Here is a 21,332-nt window from a genome sequence, read left to right as displayed (position 1 = left end):
ATCTGATGCTGACTCACTCAACTCAGCCAAATTTAATTCGATACGGCCGAAGCGAGCTAGTAGTTGGTCGGATAATTAAGATAAAAAATTATAAAAATATTAAATAATTTTTTTATAATGACTTTGTTGAGAGATATTCCTTTGCAGTGGCTTAGCCAAGATTTATCCAAAAGGTAGGGGCTCCATACATAGGTATTAAAAATGGTATATATTATAAATTAATCAAAATACAGGATATGATATAACCCACTACTAAACCACACTATACAAGATGTGGTATAGCCATTTCCTTATTATTAAATAAAATTTATTCTGGATCAGAAACATTTTCGAAAACAAGTCTGACTTGGGACTATCTATAGATTAATATCAAGATGAATAATATCGTTGAGTATATTTATTATTATTTATAAAAAATATAAAAATGCATCCCATTTTTCACAAGTTTAAAAAAAAGAATAAAAAGGCGTTGATAATAGTTTTTATAAAAAGTCTAAATAGTAAAAAAAATATACTATAAAAATAATATATTACACATAAAAATATTAAAAATATTTTAAAAATATATATGTATAATTAGTTAAATAAATTTTAAAAAAATAATTATATATATACAAACAAAATACACCAATTGGGCCAAATTTTTTTAAAAAAAGGCTACTAGATCTAATTTACAATTACAATAAATAATAAATCTCGTTTTATAATTTACAACTTAAAAGTCTCATTTTAATTCCAAGTGATTGTGGAAAATCGCCATAAAAAGTTATTTGGTTCATCTGATCGTATCAAAGGAACTGAGATCTATGTCATCACTTTTCGATATTGAAATGGGCTGTGTGGACGTATATTTCCAGATCATGATAGTTTCGTCTGCTCCTACGGTGGCTAAATTACTCCCGCAGGGACTAAAACCCAGAAATAAAACCCGGTTTTTATGACCTTTCATGCTGTTTAACTTAATTTATTTGGATAAAAGAAAAAAATAGGATTTATTTAATCTATATATTTAATGTTTATTAATACTATAATAACAATATTCGTTTAGCCTGAGAGCGAGTTAATTAGATTAATGGTATGTGATTTAAGGCATGAGTTTATATAAACATTAAATTTAATAATATATTTTGTGTTTACATTATAATGACTTGTTGAAAGGTATGTGATAATGAATTAAATTGATATAGTAATAGCATTAAGTTAATAACAATATCATGTTGTGTTTTTAAATATACAATAATGAATTAATCTTTTTGTGATGTTAATTATAACCATATAAAATTTAATCAGAATCTAAAATTATAATCATATTTTTAATTTTTAATAGGGAGATTATTTTAGTTCATTTAATTTTCCAAATCTTGTTAAGAGGGATATATGGTTATTTATTAATTTATAAATATACTGTGTAAAAAATTGTCTAATTTATTCTTAAATTTTTGATAGTAATGGTAATAAGACCAAGTAGGGGAGACCGGGGCACATTAAGTACAGGTGAGGTCCACTCTAATTATAATATAAGTTATTATTTTATAAGACATGATGGCTAAAAAAGATTTTTATTTCGTATTTTAATTTTTAGAGAGGAAAATATGTTTTAGCATATCAAAAGTAACAAAAAGTAATTGAAACTCTATCGTTTAGATTTATAAATAAAGCTTTTAAAATCTTAACAAATAAATTTTAGGAAAAAAACATATAATTTTAATCTGATAATTATTCAAAATCATAAAATATTGGTTAATATGCTGAATAATATTTGTAAAGTTAATGGGCTAAGTCATGGTTAGTCAGAGATAGCTGGTTCTATTAATTATTGCATATTTAATTTTTTTAATATGATTCAAACAAATGCAAATAATTTTCAATGAATATTTAACAATCTAATTTTTAATATAATATACTTTAAATCTTTAATTTCAATTTAATTAACTTAATTATTGTGTATTATAATATTATTAATAAATTAATATACTATAAAGCCTCTATTATAGCAATATTAAAAAAAAATAATTCTATATTTGGGCCCTCATTTCTTTGGTGGACCTATTATCACATATTGTTGGTAAGTAAGTAGTTTAATGTATCTTGAGAATTTGTATCTATATATAGAAACAATTTTAAGAATTTACATGTTTAGATATTGTATTAGGTCATGTATCTTTATATATATACATATTAAAAGTATTTAAAAACTCTGTATGAAATATTATAATATAAAACAAATAAAAAACCTTATTTAAATTGGGATATCCCCAAATTTCTGTGGCATTTCCTATCCCTGCTATAAATTCTTTATGCCTGTAAGACCAAGAAAGTCCGATAACCATTCCAGTAACTGCTAAGTTCTTGATAGATTTTGTGGATCGTGTCTGCCAAAACTGAATAATTTTGTCTGAACCAGTAGCCAAAAGATTGCGGTCAAAGGGAGACCAAGAGAGGCTTTTTGTAGATTCAGTATTTGTAGAATTGGTGCGGGTTGATAATTGGGTTTTGTCCCATAGGCCAAGGCCATCATGAGACGCAGTGGCTAATTGGCTACCGTATCGATCCCATTTTAAGTCGCATACCTAATGAGAATGGAAGTTTTAAAAACCTTTAATGACATAAAAAGGGAACTGAGATTTCTGGGTATTGCAGAAATCAATCTTTCTCCCTACCTTACATACCTCGCATTTGTGAAACTTTGACTGACCCACAATGTGCCTCTTGACTTTAACATCGTGATGCAACACACGTCCAGTCCTAGAGCCAGTAGAGAGTAAACTTTCGTTCCAAGCCAGTGAAGAGATTCTATTCTGATCCATTACAGTCGAACTAGAGGTCCCAGGTTCAATATCCGATTTGATCACGTCCCCATAAAAGCTGCGAATCATTTTTTGCTTGGTAACGTCCCATAACTTTTATAAGATATGGAATTAAATTTATGAATACTTTTAATGGTTTATTTGAGTTTTATAGAAAAGGAAAATTTAAGGATTAAAAACCCCCTCAAATCACTAAATAACGTTCCTGAACAAGATTTAACCCCATATGTAATTAAGTGTCAATTTTTTTTTTCAATTCGAGAACATTTTGGTTTTCACCACCTTTTCGAGAGGAAAGGGTGTAGTTGCTAACCCTGTATACCAAAACTATTGCATAAATACCTATAATTTAGTTTATAGAAATCTTAATATTATAGGTGTAATTGCGTGGGAGAGGAAAATAATTAATTGCTAATAAAATTAATCTTCAAAAAAAAACTTTATTTAAAGCTAAATTTCTAGTCAAGTTTTATGAATGAAACAAATTCAAACCTAGATATATTTATACTTTATATATAAAATATTTAAACAATATTTGATAAATGGATATAATAAAGGGGCAGATGACTTATTATTAAATGACATTAAGAAATGTAACATAAAGTGGAGTAAATATATTAGATGAATAGGGTTAAATTAACACATGAGCTGCCATTTTAATAATGAAAATCATGTACTACCTCATTTTACCGACTAACCTAGCATATCTTCTTTTTAAAAAAATACCTGAATTTTAGAAAAACTATTTCCAACGGCAAGAATTCTGCCATTCTGAGTCCAGGCAAGGGAAGAAACGTAAGCTCCAATTTCAATTTCTGAAATATCGATTAAATGAGTAGTTTCTCCATTTGTAGGATTCCACAAGTACACATTTGAACCTAAAGCTATGGCCAGCAAATTTTTAGATCCCCAATCTAAAAGGTTCAAATCTTTTTTAAAAAAAAAATTTTTAGATCTTTATTGTGCAATTTTTTTAAAAGAAACCCTTAAGAGCACATAACATTTGGTAAGTATCAGTGACAAATATCGGTCGATGTCTTAAGATATTGGTATCGGCGAGAAAAAGGATATTAATTCATTTATGGATTATAATATAGGAATCGGCATTTTCAAAATATCGTCCGATTCATATAATCGGCGCATAATCGGCGCCGCCAATTATTATTCGTAAGAATCATAAATTTAAAAGTCAAGTAAAGATGATAATAATATTTGTTGTATTTAAAATATATATTATTAAATCTTAAACTTTTACTGCATGAATTTTTTTTCAAGAACTATAGCTAATATGACATATAACCTAAGATATGCATAACATAGTTAATTGTAACCTGGTCACAAAATTTAGCAAGGGTTAAAGTATAATATGATTAATAAATAAAGATCCAGTTGCGCAACCATATACTTCTATTACAAAATTACATTATAGCTTAACAATATTGGCCTATTTTTTACTGCTTATAATGGAATATAATAAATGCATATAAAATGCTAAAACTTTCTTTTTTTTTAAAGAAAGAGGATAGACATAACTTAAAGATGTCCAATAATATATATTTTTTTATTAATTAAAATTAATCTTGTGAATGAGATAAAAAGGTTCTCCAATCTTGGGACTAATAACTCAATTTCCACCAAAAGAAGATAGAGCGAATATTGTGATTAAATTACCTTAATAAAAGCATGTGAGATTGTATTTAGGTTTGGGAAAAATCATCATTTAAATCATGTTATAATAAAATAATAATAACTTTATAATATAGGCCCTGGGAAAAAAAACTTTAAAAAAAGTTATTAATAGAAATGCCCATTAATTTTATTACATTGACATTTATTTTTCTGCGAAATTTGTGAATTGTTTATTGAGTTGACTAAAATAACTTTATCCTATATAATTACCATTATTTGCCCATTTTTTTATACTAATATAAATTTTTTTGGTTATTTTAATTTAATTAACATTTTTATACAAACTAGAATTAAAATTAATATTTTTATACAAACTAGAATTAAAATTAATATTTTTTAATAAACTGCAAATCTTCTTTGTCAAAATATTGAATATCAAAAATAAAGGCAGATTGAAATAATATTGAAATCAAATTTTATAATAAAATAAAAATAACTTTATAATATAGGCCCTGAGAAAAAAAGAATAACTTTAGAAAAAAGTTAATAATAGAATATTAAATTTAAATAAATTTTTTATTATGAAAAATTTATTATATCAAAAAAATAATAATTTTAGAACATAGAATATATAATCTTTTTTAATAATAATATAAATAGAAATTAAAACATATAGGCAAAATATCGTAAAATATAATAGAGCCCTGGTGGGACAATCCGTCAACCTTAGCATATCCCAGAAAATATAGGGCCAGCCCATGGCCCTAATCCATTTTTGTTTGATTGAATATCAGAATTATAAAATGAATTTAGTAAAAGAGAGTTTTAAAAAATTTTTACTATTAATTTTCTTATAATATTTTGTAATAAATAAACTAGATAAACATCATTAAATTATCAAAGTTATTCCTGAATGTTTAAATTTAATGCATTACATTAAAATAAAGAATAAAAAAATTTATTTTGAGTTCGAGTCGTCCCTATAAGCTTATTACGAGTCGTAATGAGCTAAGCCTATAACTAAGAAGGGAATCAGGCGGGCTGAGGCTAAAAAATTACAGCTTGCCGGTCTCTAAAAGGAGGTATCAAATAATGTTTATATTCAAAAAGAAAACGAATAATTATTTAAAATACAAACAAAAATTGATTTAATAAAGTAATTTTTGCATAAAAGTGACTGAATTACTTTAGAAAAAACACATTTTTTGGAATATAATGACAAAAAGAACAGTTACTTTTCAAGCTAATTTTTAAAATATTTAAAATATTTATATACAACTAGTTCAATATCTTTATTGATGACTCTCCAAATTTAATATTGCTTAATAAATAAATGCCTCATTCGTAATTACATCAAGCACTCTTGTAAAACTTTGCTTAATCTTGGGAGTAGTTTTCTGTTAAAAAGTCAAATAAAAATTTATTCTCAAATTTTTTGAAAAATTAGTATTATATTGTGTTATTTATATATTTTTCATTACAAATAAATATTAAGTTGCTATATGTTTTTTTTTCAATGTAATAATTTCTTTATTTAAATTCTTTTTTCTTTAAATTCCTTTGATTAAAATTTATAAATCACAAAATCATCGTGCATAATAAATTTTTTTTTATTAGGAATGATGATTATAAATATATTTACAAGATAACTTTCAATGTAAATAGTTACTTTTGAAATATAACGGTTATTAGTTACTTTAAAAAATGTAACTAGTAAGTGTAACTTAATTTTTTTATGAATATAACTAGTAACTGTTATTATTTACCTTTCAAAAATAACTTTTAACAGCACTAGTGTTAAACAATATGACAAATGAAACAATAATAAAAACTTATTTAACTATTATCATTGATCAAATCTGGAGCGTCCAATATTTTTTCTGGGGCAGAAGGAATTTCTCTTGCATTATCCGATTTAATTAATAATTTGTGAAGAGATGCATTTTGAGAAGAGTTGAATGGGTCACCATTTCTCATACCTTTATTATTAGTATTTTAAAAAACAATTATAAATATTAATATCTGATTTATATATTTAAATTATTTATTATCTAGAATTAAGAATTATTTAATTAAATTAAACAAGAACTACTAAATCTAAAAAAATATATTATAAACTATAGCATAGAGTCAAACTTGACTAATTATAATGATTCCTAGCAGGCTTGTTTAAATGTTCCGCCTTATAGATATTGTTAAACCAAGTTTTTATAGCTTAAATTTTTTTTAAACTAGCGAAGGGTAATTAGGGTTCAACACCCCAAGAAAAAATTTGTGTATTCTTTCTATTTTATATTAAACTATATCTATGCCAATCATAATGATTGAAGGTGGAATAATTTTTAACAGACATGCATTGAAACTTAGAGCAGAATAATTTGTAGAATATTTTTATTCAATAAAATAATAATAAAAATCCCCCTCCCCTCTAGTGCTTTCTTATTTTTTTCAGGCTGATATTGAATTCAAATGCCTTTTCGTTATCTCTAAGAAATCTTTTTTTAAATGTTTTATTTAGCTGGTATCTTTCTAAAAAAAATATAAACCCTAATCCGAAAGGCGTAAAAAATCTCAAATACATAAATTCATCATAATTTAATTAAATATCTAAAAAATTTATGAATTTAAATAAAATATGGTTAAGAAGTATGTATGTTTTTTCAGTATTTTTTTATATACAAGTATCAATGGCAAGTACCAATGTATCAGAAGAATAACCCGTGGTATAGGGTAAAAAAAACATTGGTATATAAGGTTTTTAATAGATGACTTGCATAATTTAAAATTTTATGTCGCACATATGAGGATATCAATATTAGTTAATACATGTAATATCCATAAGTTATATAATATTCTACATGATATTCATTTCAATAAATTAGTTATTTTTTGGAGTAAAATATAAGTATTAGAGATAAGACACGCCCTTGCGCGGCAAAAATATATTATTTTAAATTGCATTATTCAATATTTAAAATAAACAAAATTCTGGGCTAACAAAAATATTTTACATAAATTGCTAAGCCTGACCCAAAAAATATTTTGCAGGCCTGACACAATTTTTTTTCAGCTTAACCTAGCCCAGATCTCTGATAAGTATGTCTGAACATCTGCCACCTCAAACCATCTTAAAGGCACTTTAAATCAGGGAAATTTAATCTTTTTTCTTAGCAATGAGCTCTAACTTCATGATTCAGTAAACATTTCCCCATTCCATTTTTGCATATGTTAAGATATCCAGTGTGTTTTTGTACCAATTATCACATTGCCATTTTATTGTATCAATTTTTTTTTTTACCATATTAATACATCTCAGCCAAGGGATATGAAAATGTGCTATATATGGGGTTACTGAAATGTGATGGAGTCACATATATAGCAACCAAGCAGTGGCCCCTACACTTTCTGAGCGAATGAAGCAGAATACCCCCCCCCCCCACCTCGAAAAAATAAAAATTATTTTATGACACCCATAAATTTCAAAAATAATTTTTATTGCATCAATTTTTAATATATAATATAAATAAAATGCAAAAAATATATACTTTATAAATATTATTTTTGAAAAGAGAAAGCGAAAGTTTTTATAATTTCATCAATATTTAATTTTTCCATTGATAATATGGTTAAATTATTGAGAAATGAATCTTTCATGGTACTACGAAGTCCTGTTTTAATTAATTTAATTTTACTCATGACTCTTTCGGCAGTACATTAGGTTGTAGGAATGGTTAATAAATATTTATATAAAATTGATAAATTAGGGAAAGCAAAAAAATTTAAAAGTAGACGATAAGGTAAAATAAATGAATAGTTTTCTAATCTGAATCGTAAGTCCCTGAATTATCATCATCATCAGAAGAAACTAAATAATTTATTAGTAAAAATATTAATTAAATAAATTTACAATTCTCAGAATCTGATAAATCTTTAGATTCTTGAACCTCTAGGTCATGAGTAATAATTACATTCCCATTTTGGCCATCTTATAAATATTTCTAAACTTCAACATTTCTTCGAAAATTTGACTTAAATTTAAATTGTAAAATTCACAGATATCCTCGATAACTTCTTTAATAATTTATTTTTCTGCCATTCCCTTTGGCGTAAAAATGATGCTTGATGTAAAAATTTCATCGAATCATCATTAAATCTTTCGTTAAACTGCATAATAATTAAATCGAATGCAGCATAAAACACATCTATTTTAAAGCTAAAAAAAATTTCTATATTTAATGATGAAAGTATATATATACCTCTCCTTTTTGGATTGTAATGTTTGAAGTCTAGAACTTTCAAAATCAAAAGGTAGATTTCTCTCCTTCATAAAATCTAGTGCCTTTGAAAAAACATCCAAAAATTCAATGTTATTATCTATTAGATTAAAAAATAATTAAGACAATAACTTATATTATACTTCTCAAATTAATCAAGAAATCATTTGCCAATTGAATTTGATTTATTGCAAACCCTATATCCTTCGAAATGGTTTGCAATTTTGTTCAAGCCAAACTTGTTATCAACAATATGTTATCCAAAACACAAAGTGATAAGATAAAATCAAATGTTTATATTCTAAAGACTATAGCACTGGCCATAGTGGAAGTGACAGGATCTTCCGAATCCTTTAAATTTGTTAAAGCTGCCCTCAAGGCATCATAAAGTAGAAATAAATTTACAATAGCTTTATATGACGATAGCCAGCTTCTAAATAAAAAAACATTTTAAATCTAAATAAATAAGGTACTATCAACGAGTGGTATTCTTGATGCGTAGAAATCGTTATTTTTTCAGATCATTACACTGCTATTTTTTGAGTACCTCATATCTTTTTAAACCATTAAAATAGATATAAATCTCATCTAGTATTCCTAGAACATTTCGAATTTCTTTAATTGATTGGCATAATTGAACAATGATTAAATTTAATCGATGACAATAACACCAAATAAAAGCTGCCTTTGGCGCCTCTGCTCTAATCAAGGCCTGCACACCATTGATTCTTCCACTCATGTTTGAGGTGCCATCATAACTTTGCCCAACTAGAAATTCAAGGGGTAAATTCATCGAGCCAAGTTTGGATATTATATTATGTTTAATATCAAGACCTGTGGTATTTCCCGTACAATATATATCAATCAGTCTTTCAACAGGCTTCGGCATCTCATTATTCAAAGCTATTGTTTCTGAAAAGCAACTGTTAAATGTAATCTGGGGGGGGGGGGTCTTATTATTACATTTATAAACAAGAAATCACTTGATCATGATGGATGTAACAAAACAGTAAAAGAATTAAATAATAAAGAAAATTTAAAAAAAAAAAGTACCCCCACTCAAATTTACTGAAGCAGTTGTTTCGGACCCCCTTCCCGTTGTAGGGGCCACTGCAACCAAGAGTTTATCAGTAATATAGAATAAACATTTGTAATTTTTTCGATTCCATAATATAATTCTTATCCTTCATAATGAAATTAAATATTCTAGATCGATGCCATGTATCGATTATTCGTTTTGGCTATAGTAAGGAATTTATTAATATTTTATTATTTTTCAGTCAAATCCTTGACCGTCTAACAAGAGATAATATCCATGTTTGACAAATTCACACCATGGTTGTAGTGCCATAACACTGCAATTAATTCTATGTAGAGTCGACGATCAATATTTGCTTGTTAATAAATTACCGATCCCTTTTTTAGGTAATTCCTTATCTATTGATGGCTTATATTAGGAAATCGAATTCCCTCAGATCATGCTGCATAAAATATCCTTTGCGTGAACATGAATATATCCCGTTAATTGATAGCACTACACCAGAGAAAGATTGTGTCGTTTTTTCGTTGGAGGCTTTGGGAAATTCATCTAAAAGGAGAATTCCCGCTTGTTTTGATGTGTCAATCCCAGGGGGAGTGAACGGTAACGAACCGTTAAACCATTATAAATATCTGAACCGTAACCGAACCGATATAATTATTTTTTGAAGGAGTAAAAACCCTTATATAAAAGTTAAACCGGTTCAGATTTTATATTTTAGGAATCGAAGAAATTTGAATATCCAGAATTATATAAACTTGCACTTATAGTACTGGCAGTAACACAAGTTTCTGTAGAAAGGGCCTTTTCGGGGCTAAAATTTGAGTCATCGGCACAACGAACAAATATGAATCCATTTATATTATAAAATATATTACTTATGTGTTCAAATATTATATTATTAGATGAGTTATTTTGAATCTTATATATTATTTTTATATATAATTCATAGATGCTTATAACAAAAATAAATTAGAAGATGTGTTCCTTTACAATTAGGTGAACCGAACTGAACCTTTTAAATGTTTTCTTAAGAATCGTATCCAAAAAGTAACCATTATAACTTTTTACTAGTGTTGTAAACGAAGTTCGATTTTTTGAAAAAAGGTGATGAACGGCGTTCCTTTTTTTTGACGAACTTTGAATGTGAACGCGTTCCTTTTCTTTGATGAACGTGTTCAATTTTACGTTCGTTCAATTTTAAAAACACCTTTTATTTTTATTTATTTGAAAAATTAATATTTAATCCAATTTTTTAACAAAAAAGTCTTATATTTTTTAATCAGCTGTTTTTACTTTTTACTCTTTCATATTGCAATTAACGTACCATAACGTGCTACTGCTAGAGAAGATAAGATTAAAGTTTATTAATTTGAATATTTTATATTTTAATTTAATAGATTAGCATTTGCATGGATATAAATATTTCATCATCAGATTCTGAAAATCAAAATTCAATATTAGATGAATTAGAATTACCATGGCCCAAATATCAAAAATATTTCACTGTTTTAAAATCAAAAGGTAATTCAATAGTTACCAAATGTAAAATGTGTCCAAAAAGTATTATATCAGTGTCAACATCTTTAAGCTCCAATTTAAAAAGACATCTGATTGTAACATTAATTATTTTATATTATATAATATGTATAACTATATAGCCAGTTAATAATTTATTTTAAATGTTCTAAGTAAAAATAATTACATAATATATATATATATAGTTAATTATAATAAGGCATTTTAATATTAGTATTAGTCCATTCTTAGCATAGATATGAAAGGGAAACTAGTATTTTTATGGGAGCTAATTTTGTTTGTCAATGTATTTAAAATAGGGGAAAATAAGATATATACTGTGATATGTAAAATTTTAAAAAACATAAATATTAAAAAGAATATATCTTTTGTCAAGAAAATGAAAAATATTCTTTTCAGACTAGTTAAAAATGTCAAAAAGTACTGAGTACAAGATACAAAAGGATCTTGTATCTTAGATACAAGTATTTGTGGTACTGCCAAACACTGATTTTTGAATTATTTTATAAGTCATAACTTTGCTATTACCAATTTAATAAAATAATATTATCTGTAGCATAATTTATCAAAAATTCCTTAATTTTTACAGAGTTCTCATGATAGTATGATGCAAGAAATTAATGATCATTTAACAAATTATAGTGATACAATTAAAAAAAAAGTAAAGGCTGAGAAATTTAAACAACAGACACTCTTAAATTATAAAAAAAATGCATCAAATGTGATTCAATCACAAATTGATGATGCAATAATTAACTTCATTATAGAAGAACTAGAGCCTTTTAATATTGTTGAAAAACCTGCTTTTGTAAAAATGATAACCACATTACAACCAAATAAAAAGGTTATGTCACGCCCGACCCTTGTGTCAAAAATATCAAAAGATTATAATATCATGATAGATAAAATGATAACTTGTTTAGGCAATCTTTGCATCACAGCAGATTCATGGTCATCATACCATCGGTATTTTGTACATTAAACTTTGAATATATCAATTTGTTTATATTATTAGTTCGTTTTTAGGCATGACTGTATACTGGTTAGATGCTGTCACTTTAGAAAGAAAATCGGCATGCTTAGCTTGCCAAAGGCTAACTAGCAAACACACATATGATTATTTAGCTGAAACAATTTCAAACCTTCTAAAGAAATTTAAAATACATAATAAGGTAACATTATATGTCACTGATAATGCAAGAAACTTTTTAAAGGCCTTTAGGTATAAATAAATAGTCTATATTTTAATTTTTATATTTAAAAAAAATTATAGATTATTTGAAAAAAATCTGAAGATGGGAAGATGAAATTGAATCATTATCATTAAATGAGGTGTTTGAAAATCAAAATAGGGAGGAAAACTTTATCTATCTCCCCAAACATCACTCTTGTGCTTGCCACAATCTTAATTTAGTGGCAAGTGTTGATGCTGAAAAAGCATTAGAAGATGTATCTTTTAAAAGAATATTAAATAGTGCATTTGATAAATGCAAAAGTTTATGGAACAAACAAAATCAGTCAACATCATTTGCTGCAGACTTAAAGAGTAATTTGTCAAGATTACTTATTAGGCCTGTTATTACCTGATGAAATTCTTATTATAATTCTTTGAAATTAATAGATTCCTTAGTAAAAGAAAATTCTAGTTTGTTTGACAAAGTCTGTGATATGGGAGGATTAGCTAGACTCTCAAACAATGATAAAAATTTTTTGGAAGAGTATTGTATTGTAAGTCCTAATAAAATTTTTTAGAATAAATATTATAATGAATTTTTTTAAATATTAAAATAGATCATGGAGCCTATTGCAACAGCTCTCACTATTTTAGAAAGTGAGGAAAATATGCATTTGGGATATTTGACCCCAACAATAACAATAGTTATTATAAAATTAAACAAACTCAGTGGTCTGAAATATGTGCAACCATTGATAGATGCTGTATTAAATGGGATTAATAAAAGGTATTAAACCTATCACTATCAAATTAATTACATATATTTTATTTTTTAAAGATTTCAACATATATATGAAGATCAATATCTTCTTTCAGCAATTATACATCCGATACTCAAGCTTCAATGGCCTTGGATAAAGCTTCCACAAAATGAACCTTTAAAGAATAAACTTATAGCTCTTTTGAAAAAAGGCATTGAATACCAAGAATTGATAATGAAAGAACTGTCAATTCCGAGATATCTTTTTTTTTTGACGAGGAAGAAGAGGGCAGATTGGAGGATGATAACATAGCTCAATTTTTTGAAACAATGGATAAAACATTAAATGTTTTTAACAAATTCCCCCTCTTTGTTTATCAAGTATAACACCGCAATCCCTTCATCTGCCTCTGTTGAGCGAGTTTTTAGTATAGCTAACGCTGTATTAACTGCCAAGCGTTCATGCCTATCAGATGAAAATTTTGAAAAGCAATTATTATTAAAAATTAGTAAGAAATTTTTTTTATAAATTTATTTTTTTATCGCTCTATTATATTGTATTTATAATTATATTATCAAAATAAAACTATTATTTTTTATCATGGCTAATATATTGTGTTGAAAAATATAAGGCATTTATTTATATTAAATTTTTAAAAAAATTTATCATAAAATTTTGATGAACGCGTTCCTTTTTTTGAATTTGAACGTGTTCGATTTTTGTCAATGAACGTTGAACGCGTTCGATTTTTTTAAAAATGTTTACAGCACTACTTTTTACATACTGAACCGTAACCAAACTAAACCGTTATAAATAACGGTTCGGTTTCCTAATCAATCCTTCATCTGATAATGGCAGGCATGTTAATATATACAAATATACTTTCTACCCCATCATGTACACAAAAAGTTGTGTCCCATTTTTATTTTATTTTGTGAAATTATTTTAGCCCATTTTGTTACCCCTTTTTAAATAACTCATTAATCTGAACATTTTTCCAGAAGTAAAAATTGGGTAGTTATGTTACTGGACAAATTTATGAAATAGGTTATTCCATGGCCTCAATGATAAATGATGTTTAAAGTGCCCAAGGAAGTTTGATTATCGACATATAAAACAATGTTACAATAATTTCTTGAAATTTGTCTCAGACTGAAGCGACCAATAAAAGGAAGGGACAATCCTTAAAATTACAAACGTAGTGACATGATATAAATATTAGAGCCTTCCAAGTCGGGTTAAGCTCGAAACTAAAAATTTTTTTAAATTGGGCTCCGAGCATATATTTTTGTTTAATCAGGCTGGGCTCATTTAAAAATATAAGAAAAAATAATGATTCCACTTTTTTCTAAAATTAAAATTAGGGTGTAGAATTGAACTAAAAAAAAACCCGAAATTATAAATTACCGAACAGAATCATCTAAATTTTCGAACTAATTTAAACTAGTTCTTTTTGAATTTTTTTTTATATATTTTGATCGGCATAATCTAAAATATATTTTTTTTTAAATAGTAAAAATTTATATATGGTTATGATTATAATTATAATATATTTTAATTTGTTATTTCTTATCAGAGAACTGCAATGTTCGGCCCGTTACCCGGTACAGATTTTGGGCCGGGCAGGGCAAAAAAATAAATAGGTTGGAACGGGTAAGGTGTTTTTTTAAGATAATATATTGACGAATTCTGGTAGTATTTTATAAAAGTGATAGATATTCATAAAATATTATAATCACCTCAAGATTATAAAGTTTTGGTGAGCATCGGCCTAAACCAAAAATAATAATTTAAAATAAATTTATATTTATTGGAAAAAAAGCAAAAATTTATCAATATTTATCATTTTTTTATATTTATTTATAATTATGAAACTCATAAAATTAAATTAAAAGAAATATGAAATAAAGATTAACAGCACTTCTTTCTTTTTTATGAGTTTAGAAAATTTTACACGATTTGTTTCATAAATTTATAACATAACAGAGTTGTTAAAGCATCCAGATACATGTATCTAAATACAAAAATATTGTATCAATATATAGATAAATTTTATTTTACATTATTTATTATATTAAAATATCATTTTAATCCTATTTTTTGTATTATATATTAAATTTATTTTTTCCCAATTCAAGACAGGTTTTATTTTACTCAATGGATGAGAAATACAAATCTTATAAATCTTAGTGATACTTAGAAAGAAAAAAAACATATAGCATCAGCAAATTTTAAACTGGTTTAATATTTAAGCTTTTAAAATATTTTTATTAGATATAATGGTCCAATTAATAAAATATACTATAAACTTATAAAAAGTGTAATGAACTAAAAAAAAAATCAAATGAATTTCTAAACCAAATTACGAGTATAAATACGTTATAAAATTAACTGAAGTGAACCTAAACCATTTTAAAAATTTTAAACTAAGGGAATGGAAATGAAGTGTTGTACCAATCGATTCGATACCCTAACAAAAATAGAAAGATGATTAGAATCACTATAGGAAAGGAAAGGCATAGCAATTAATAAATTTTTATTTTATTAATTTATAAAATGTGTTTAATTTATATTATTCAATTTAACAATATGAACCAAGATAGAGTCAAAAATAAATTAAAAAATCGGGTTGACCTATAAAAAAATATTAAATTTTGGAATTTTGTAACATATATAAATGAGTAAAATAGAGGAAGTAGATTTTTTGCGTTTTGCTATGAGATTTTTTTATATCACAAAAACCTGCAGATCCAGTCGGAAAAAGATCATTTTAAAAAATCAGTCAGGCTTAAAATTTTTCTTTGATTGGGGCAAAAATTTTTTTTTTTACAAAACCAAGGTATATCAGGAATCTTATAAGAAGAAACATTAAATAGCATTCAAACCTATAACTACAAATTATATAAATATTTTATTTTTATACCTTATGTATACATGCTATCTTAAGACATTCAAAAATGTTTGAAAGAAAAATATAAATATATTAAGGTTCTGGACCAAACACAGATTAGAGTTAAAATCTCTTTTTTTTCCTCACCCATAAAAAATTAGGTTTATGAACACAGATCTGATATTTTTTTCATGAATTTTAGTCTAAACTAGGTTTATTAATTTTTGTCATTTTATGACAAATTTAGGTTTACATCCAAACGAATAATATATAAACTACTAGATTGTTGATTCATTTATTAAATCATCTTAAAAGTGTCCATACACAGGAATCAGCTGAACAACATTTTGTAATTATCAAATCAATTAAATGACAAATGTGCATTCATATAGTCGAAGTGAAAACACAAAATGGTGCTACCGCTTATTCCTATGTATGTACACTTTTAATTAATGAATCGCCAATCTAGTAGTTATGTCGTAATTGAGATATGGAATTTCATTGGGATATAGTAACTTTCAAATTTTAATCTTATACAGAGAGTATTTTTTAATTTGAAAAATTTGATTTCAATGCATTCCAACAAATACTGAGTTGCCATCATTGTGAATTTCAGATAATTTTTCATTGAACTGCTAAAATATTTTTAATTTATTTTTATATCATATAAAATGAAATCGATTATTTCGGCCCGAACTTATTAATTTTAATAAAATTATGCATACTGAGGGAACATTATTAGAAAACATCGAATCCAAAATCTTACCCTCCAGAAGTTTCTGAGATATCAATGGTCAAAAGTGCCAAAAATGACCTATTTTCGAAAAATATGATTTTTAAAATTTAATTTAAAAAATAATGATGCTATAAATAAAAATTCTATGCCATTTTATGATAGGTTTTTTATTTATTGCGATTTAAAAAATAATAAAATGAATATTTTTTTAAATATATTAATTAAAGCATTTTTATTAAAATTATTTTTTATTTTTTTCATTTTTAAACATATATAATAAGATTTTCCAGCATTAATATCACGAAAAAAATATTGGCCCGTTAATAGGCTTACTTATTGTTATTACTATTGATAACTTGTCAAAATGAATTAATTTTATTATAAATGATCAAATTTCTTAAAAAGATACTTAAGATTCCGATATCTCTTGCATAAATATATAATTAATTGTTAAAAGATAAAAGCCAGTTTTCATGCACCTGTCCTGCTATTAATTAATTTTTATTTTACAAATATTGAAATATTAATTATATTTTTTTCATAAATATATAAATATAAATGATCAAATCCTTTTAAAGAATCTAAGCACTTTAATTATAAAATGAATCTGCCAAAAGATATGACAGATAACTTAATTTCCAAATATTAAGGCGGAAAATATTTCTGATTAATGCCGTACGCATTAATCACAAGAAAATCTAGAAAGTATAAATATAGATTCTGTCAGAAAATTTGAAATATATAATATCACTGCATCATCCAAATATGGAAACAATCAATATTACTTTAAACAAAATTAGAATAAATCCTATTAAGAAAAAAAAACACTTGAAAAAAATTATTCAAATAAGAGAGCGAAAATATCAAAAGTTATTTCAGATATATTAATTATTAATCCACAATAGGTTAGTAGCTATTGCAAGCTCACAAAGACTTTATTCAGATCAAATAATACCTGTACAGTTTTATAAATATGCGGAAGAGCGTATAAAAGCTATAAGTATGCCACCATATCAGATTATAGACAGAAGGAATAAGGTTAATTTAGTAATATCTCAATTAGAGATCTGCAAAGTTAGGCTAGGCCTGTACCCGGCCCGAGGCTCGGGCCTAATTCTATTTAAAAAAGTCGGGTTAGGGCCGGTCCTAATATTTTAAAAAAAGTCGGGTTCGGGCCGGTCCTAATATTTTAAAAAAAGTCGGGTTCGGGCCGGTCCTAATATTTTAAAAAAATTTCAGGCCGGGTCGGACCTTGGAAATTTTATTAAATATATCTAAATTTATCAATTTTATATTGAATTTTTTATAAAAATTAATTTCTATATTTAAATAAATTCGGGCCTGGCCGAGTCGGGCCGGTAAATTTTTTAAAAATAAATTTCGGGTTCGTGCCGGCAAAACTATTTTAAAAAAATTTCAGGCCGGGCCTGAAAATCACTAATCTCAATACCTGGGAACGGTTTAACTAAGCTTAATACTAAAATATATTCTAATTCGCAGACGTCTATAGTGGAGAATATAGTTAATATATGTGAAGATCTTTTGATTAAGGATCTGTTAATTGATCGATGATATTTGAGGATGTGTGACCTGTATGTAAGAAAACGATTGGTGATTAGGATTTGTGCAAAAAGTAGATGCAAATAGTATAGTTGGGTAATGGCTAAATGTTAGCTAATCCGGCTCAATATTCAGGCATCAGCTGGAGATAATCCGATAACATTAAGGCGTTTTAATTTACATTTGACTCTTCCAAATTTAAGCTGCAATCCTTTAAAAAAAACCCAGAGACCAAAGTGATAGTTTTCGGCTAAAAATTTAGTTTAAACGATTTTTTAGCGGCTAAAAATTGGCGACGGCGAAAAATATAGTAATTACCCAACTATAACAAATAGATGAAATGAAAATAAATTTTCTCCATTCTAAAGGACGATATTTTTGTTTATTCAGCCACATTAGATCTCCTTTTCATATCAAAAAATAATATTTAAACAGTGAGTCCATCAATGATGATTGGACGTATTTATAATTTATTTCAAAACGAAATTATCAAGGAGTAAAAAAACTTAATTTAATGAATAGGTAATATTTTTCATGAATTATAATGTACCTATTATATTATATTTGCAAAGTTAATAAAATAATTTTTCACAAGAAAAAGATAATTATAACTGCAGCTAAGTAATCTTATTCCATGATATTAATGCTGGAAAATATTATAATGTTTAAATGGAACAAATTCAAAAAAATAATAATGCGTTATTTCATGGCTGCCCCCCCCCCAAGTCTAATTTTTTTACAAATAGATATAAGTGAATAATAAAATATTAAATTCAAAGAATTCTAAACGAGAAACACTTGGAACTTTCAGGTTCAAAATTTATAAGGTAAATAAAAACCGCAACATTATAAGATATATAATTTTTATTTTTAGGATCATTATTTTTAATCTTTCTCAATTTTTAAAAATTGTATTTTTATAAAAAAAAATCATTTTTGGCACTTTGGCCATTGATATCTGAGGAATTATTAGTAAGCTAAAATCTTGGATTCGATTCTTTCTAATGATGTTCTCTCGTATGTAAAATATTATTAAAATTAAAAAGGTGAGGCCGAAAAGTTATCAATTTGGTATGGAATTACCCAATTGCACAAAAGTTTTATGGCAAAAATGTCTGAAATTTATGGGGGGGGGGAGTCTGGGCATGTTGTAACACATTTCGAGTGAAATAATATTTTTTTAAATTTAAAAATTGGTATCAGTAAATTATATAAAATTGGAAGATTCTGAATCCCGATCGACCATATCCCAATCAACATATATACATCATTAGTCCAAACGTGATTTTTTTTATTTTACTTTTAATGCAAGATACAATTGTCCCAATTCAATTAACCATTTTAGAAATATTTTACCAATAAAAGTAACTAAATTTATGCAATAAGTACAGAGCTATAAATGATTTTTTATTATTTATCTACATAAAAATGTGCTTAATTTATATTTTTAATTAAAAATTCTAGGACAGGCATAGGCCTAACATTAAAAATATGGGGCTTATGTTGGGACATAAAATTAGCATGGGCCTCAGCATACAGGCTTGGGGGTAGAGGATTATGCTTTAACACATATATAATATTTTTTTAGAAAGTCACACCTATATCTAAATATTTGGGGATGTAAAAATTTAGCTCCTAACAAAAAAAAACTTCAAAAATTTATTGATTTATGTAACCCTTCTATTTACATAGTAATAATGTGATATTACAAAAAAAATTTAATTTATATCAAAACATTGATTCAACATTTAAAAAGTTAATTCTTATTATGTATATATCCTAACTTAAGAAATTTTTAATTTTTATCAGAACATTGATTCAACATTTAAAAATATAATAATTAATTCTTATAATGTATATACCTTAACTTAAGAAATTTTTTTGTAAAAATTACTTTCATTTTTGCTTTGATCCATAGAGGAGAAATTTAGGATTCTAGAATTTTCATTAAAAGATTCTCCCAGGTACATTTTGTTAAACATATCTGATACATTGTTATCCTGTTTATTAATTAACATATAATATTTAGAAATAATATACTATCTATTTTGCAAATTTTAATAATCAAATATAAATTTTTTGGTTGAAATATTATTAAAATATTTTCATATATAAATTTAAAAGCTATATTCCATATATTTTTATTTCTAAGTACATAAGAAAACTTATGATGAAATATTTATTAATATTTTACCTGTGATAAATAGAAATTCAAATGAATATGATAAATTAATACATGATATAAAATATACATTTTTCGATTCATTCAAGGTATTCATTGATTCATTATCACAATGTTGTCTATTAACTATATTGTGATGAAAGCCTAACTCTGGATGTGATTTTGAACGATTTGGCACAAAACGATCACCTATAACACTCTTTGGTGTTTTGTTGCCATTTTTTTGTGGGTACAAGTTGGTTAAATTACTCTGGCTAGGAGTTTTATTAAATATAATATGCTTTTTAGAGCTCTGTGAATTTCGATTAATAAAATCTATTTTATTTGTTGGTGTCTTAAATTGTGCTTTATATTATATTATTAGAAATGATATTTTTGATTATGTTACTTGTTTTTTCGTTCTTTTGTATGAAAGTATTTGGAGTTTTATTCTGAAGATTTATTATATCATTTATATTAATAAATTTTATAGTAGACCCATTCATTTTGTTAATGGCACTTCAAATGGAAAAGCTTTATAGGTTAAATTTAAACATTTTCAAAACCTGCTCCAATTTCAAAATTTAAATATAGCTGTTCCATAAAATTCCTCTAAAAAAAATTCCATAGAGCGAATAATGCACCCACAATAATAAATTATTTCATTACCGTATGTAAATTTTTCCATATTTGAAGCATAAGAGTAATATCTAATAAAATATTTTTATAATAAAATAATATTAGTCACATATAATTTTAATT

The 21,332-nt window shown here is 25.8% G+C and overlaps 1 protein-coding gene across 1 annotated transcript; it reads right to left on the bottom strand.

Annotated features, from left to right (window-relative positions):
* Positions 1 to 701: 701 nt before the first annotated feature.
* Positions 702 to 20,409, bottom strand: LOC135924851 (cell division cycle protein 20 homolog). Its single transcript, XM_065459972.1, has 6 exons — positions 20,304 to 20,409; positions 6,278 to 6,415; positions 3,534 to 3,736; positions 2,670 to 2,900; positions 2,235 to 2,570; positions 702 to 958 (listed from the first exon to the last, which is right to left on the bottom strand). Exons 1-6 carry the CDS (start codon positions 20,389 to 20,391, stop codon positions 776 to 778), a joined length of 1,179 nt encoding a protein of 392 aa, XP_065316044.1. The 5' UTR covers positions 20,392 to 20,409; the 3' UTR covers positions 702 to 775.
* Between the last annotated feature and the right edge of the window lie 923 nt (positions 20,410 to 21,332).

Source organism: Gordionus sp. m RMFG-2023, chromosome 2 (assembly GCF_954871325.1).
Source record: "Gordionus sp. m RMFG-2023 chromosome 2, tfGorSpeb1-WG-v2, whole genome shotgun sequence".
NCBI lineage: Eukaryota > Metazoa > Nematomorpha > Gordioida > Chordodea > Parachordodidae > Gordionus > Gordionus sp. m RMFG-2023.
This window is presented reverse-complemented; position numbering and strand designations above follow the sequence as displayed.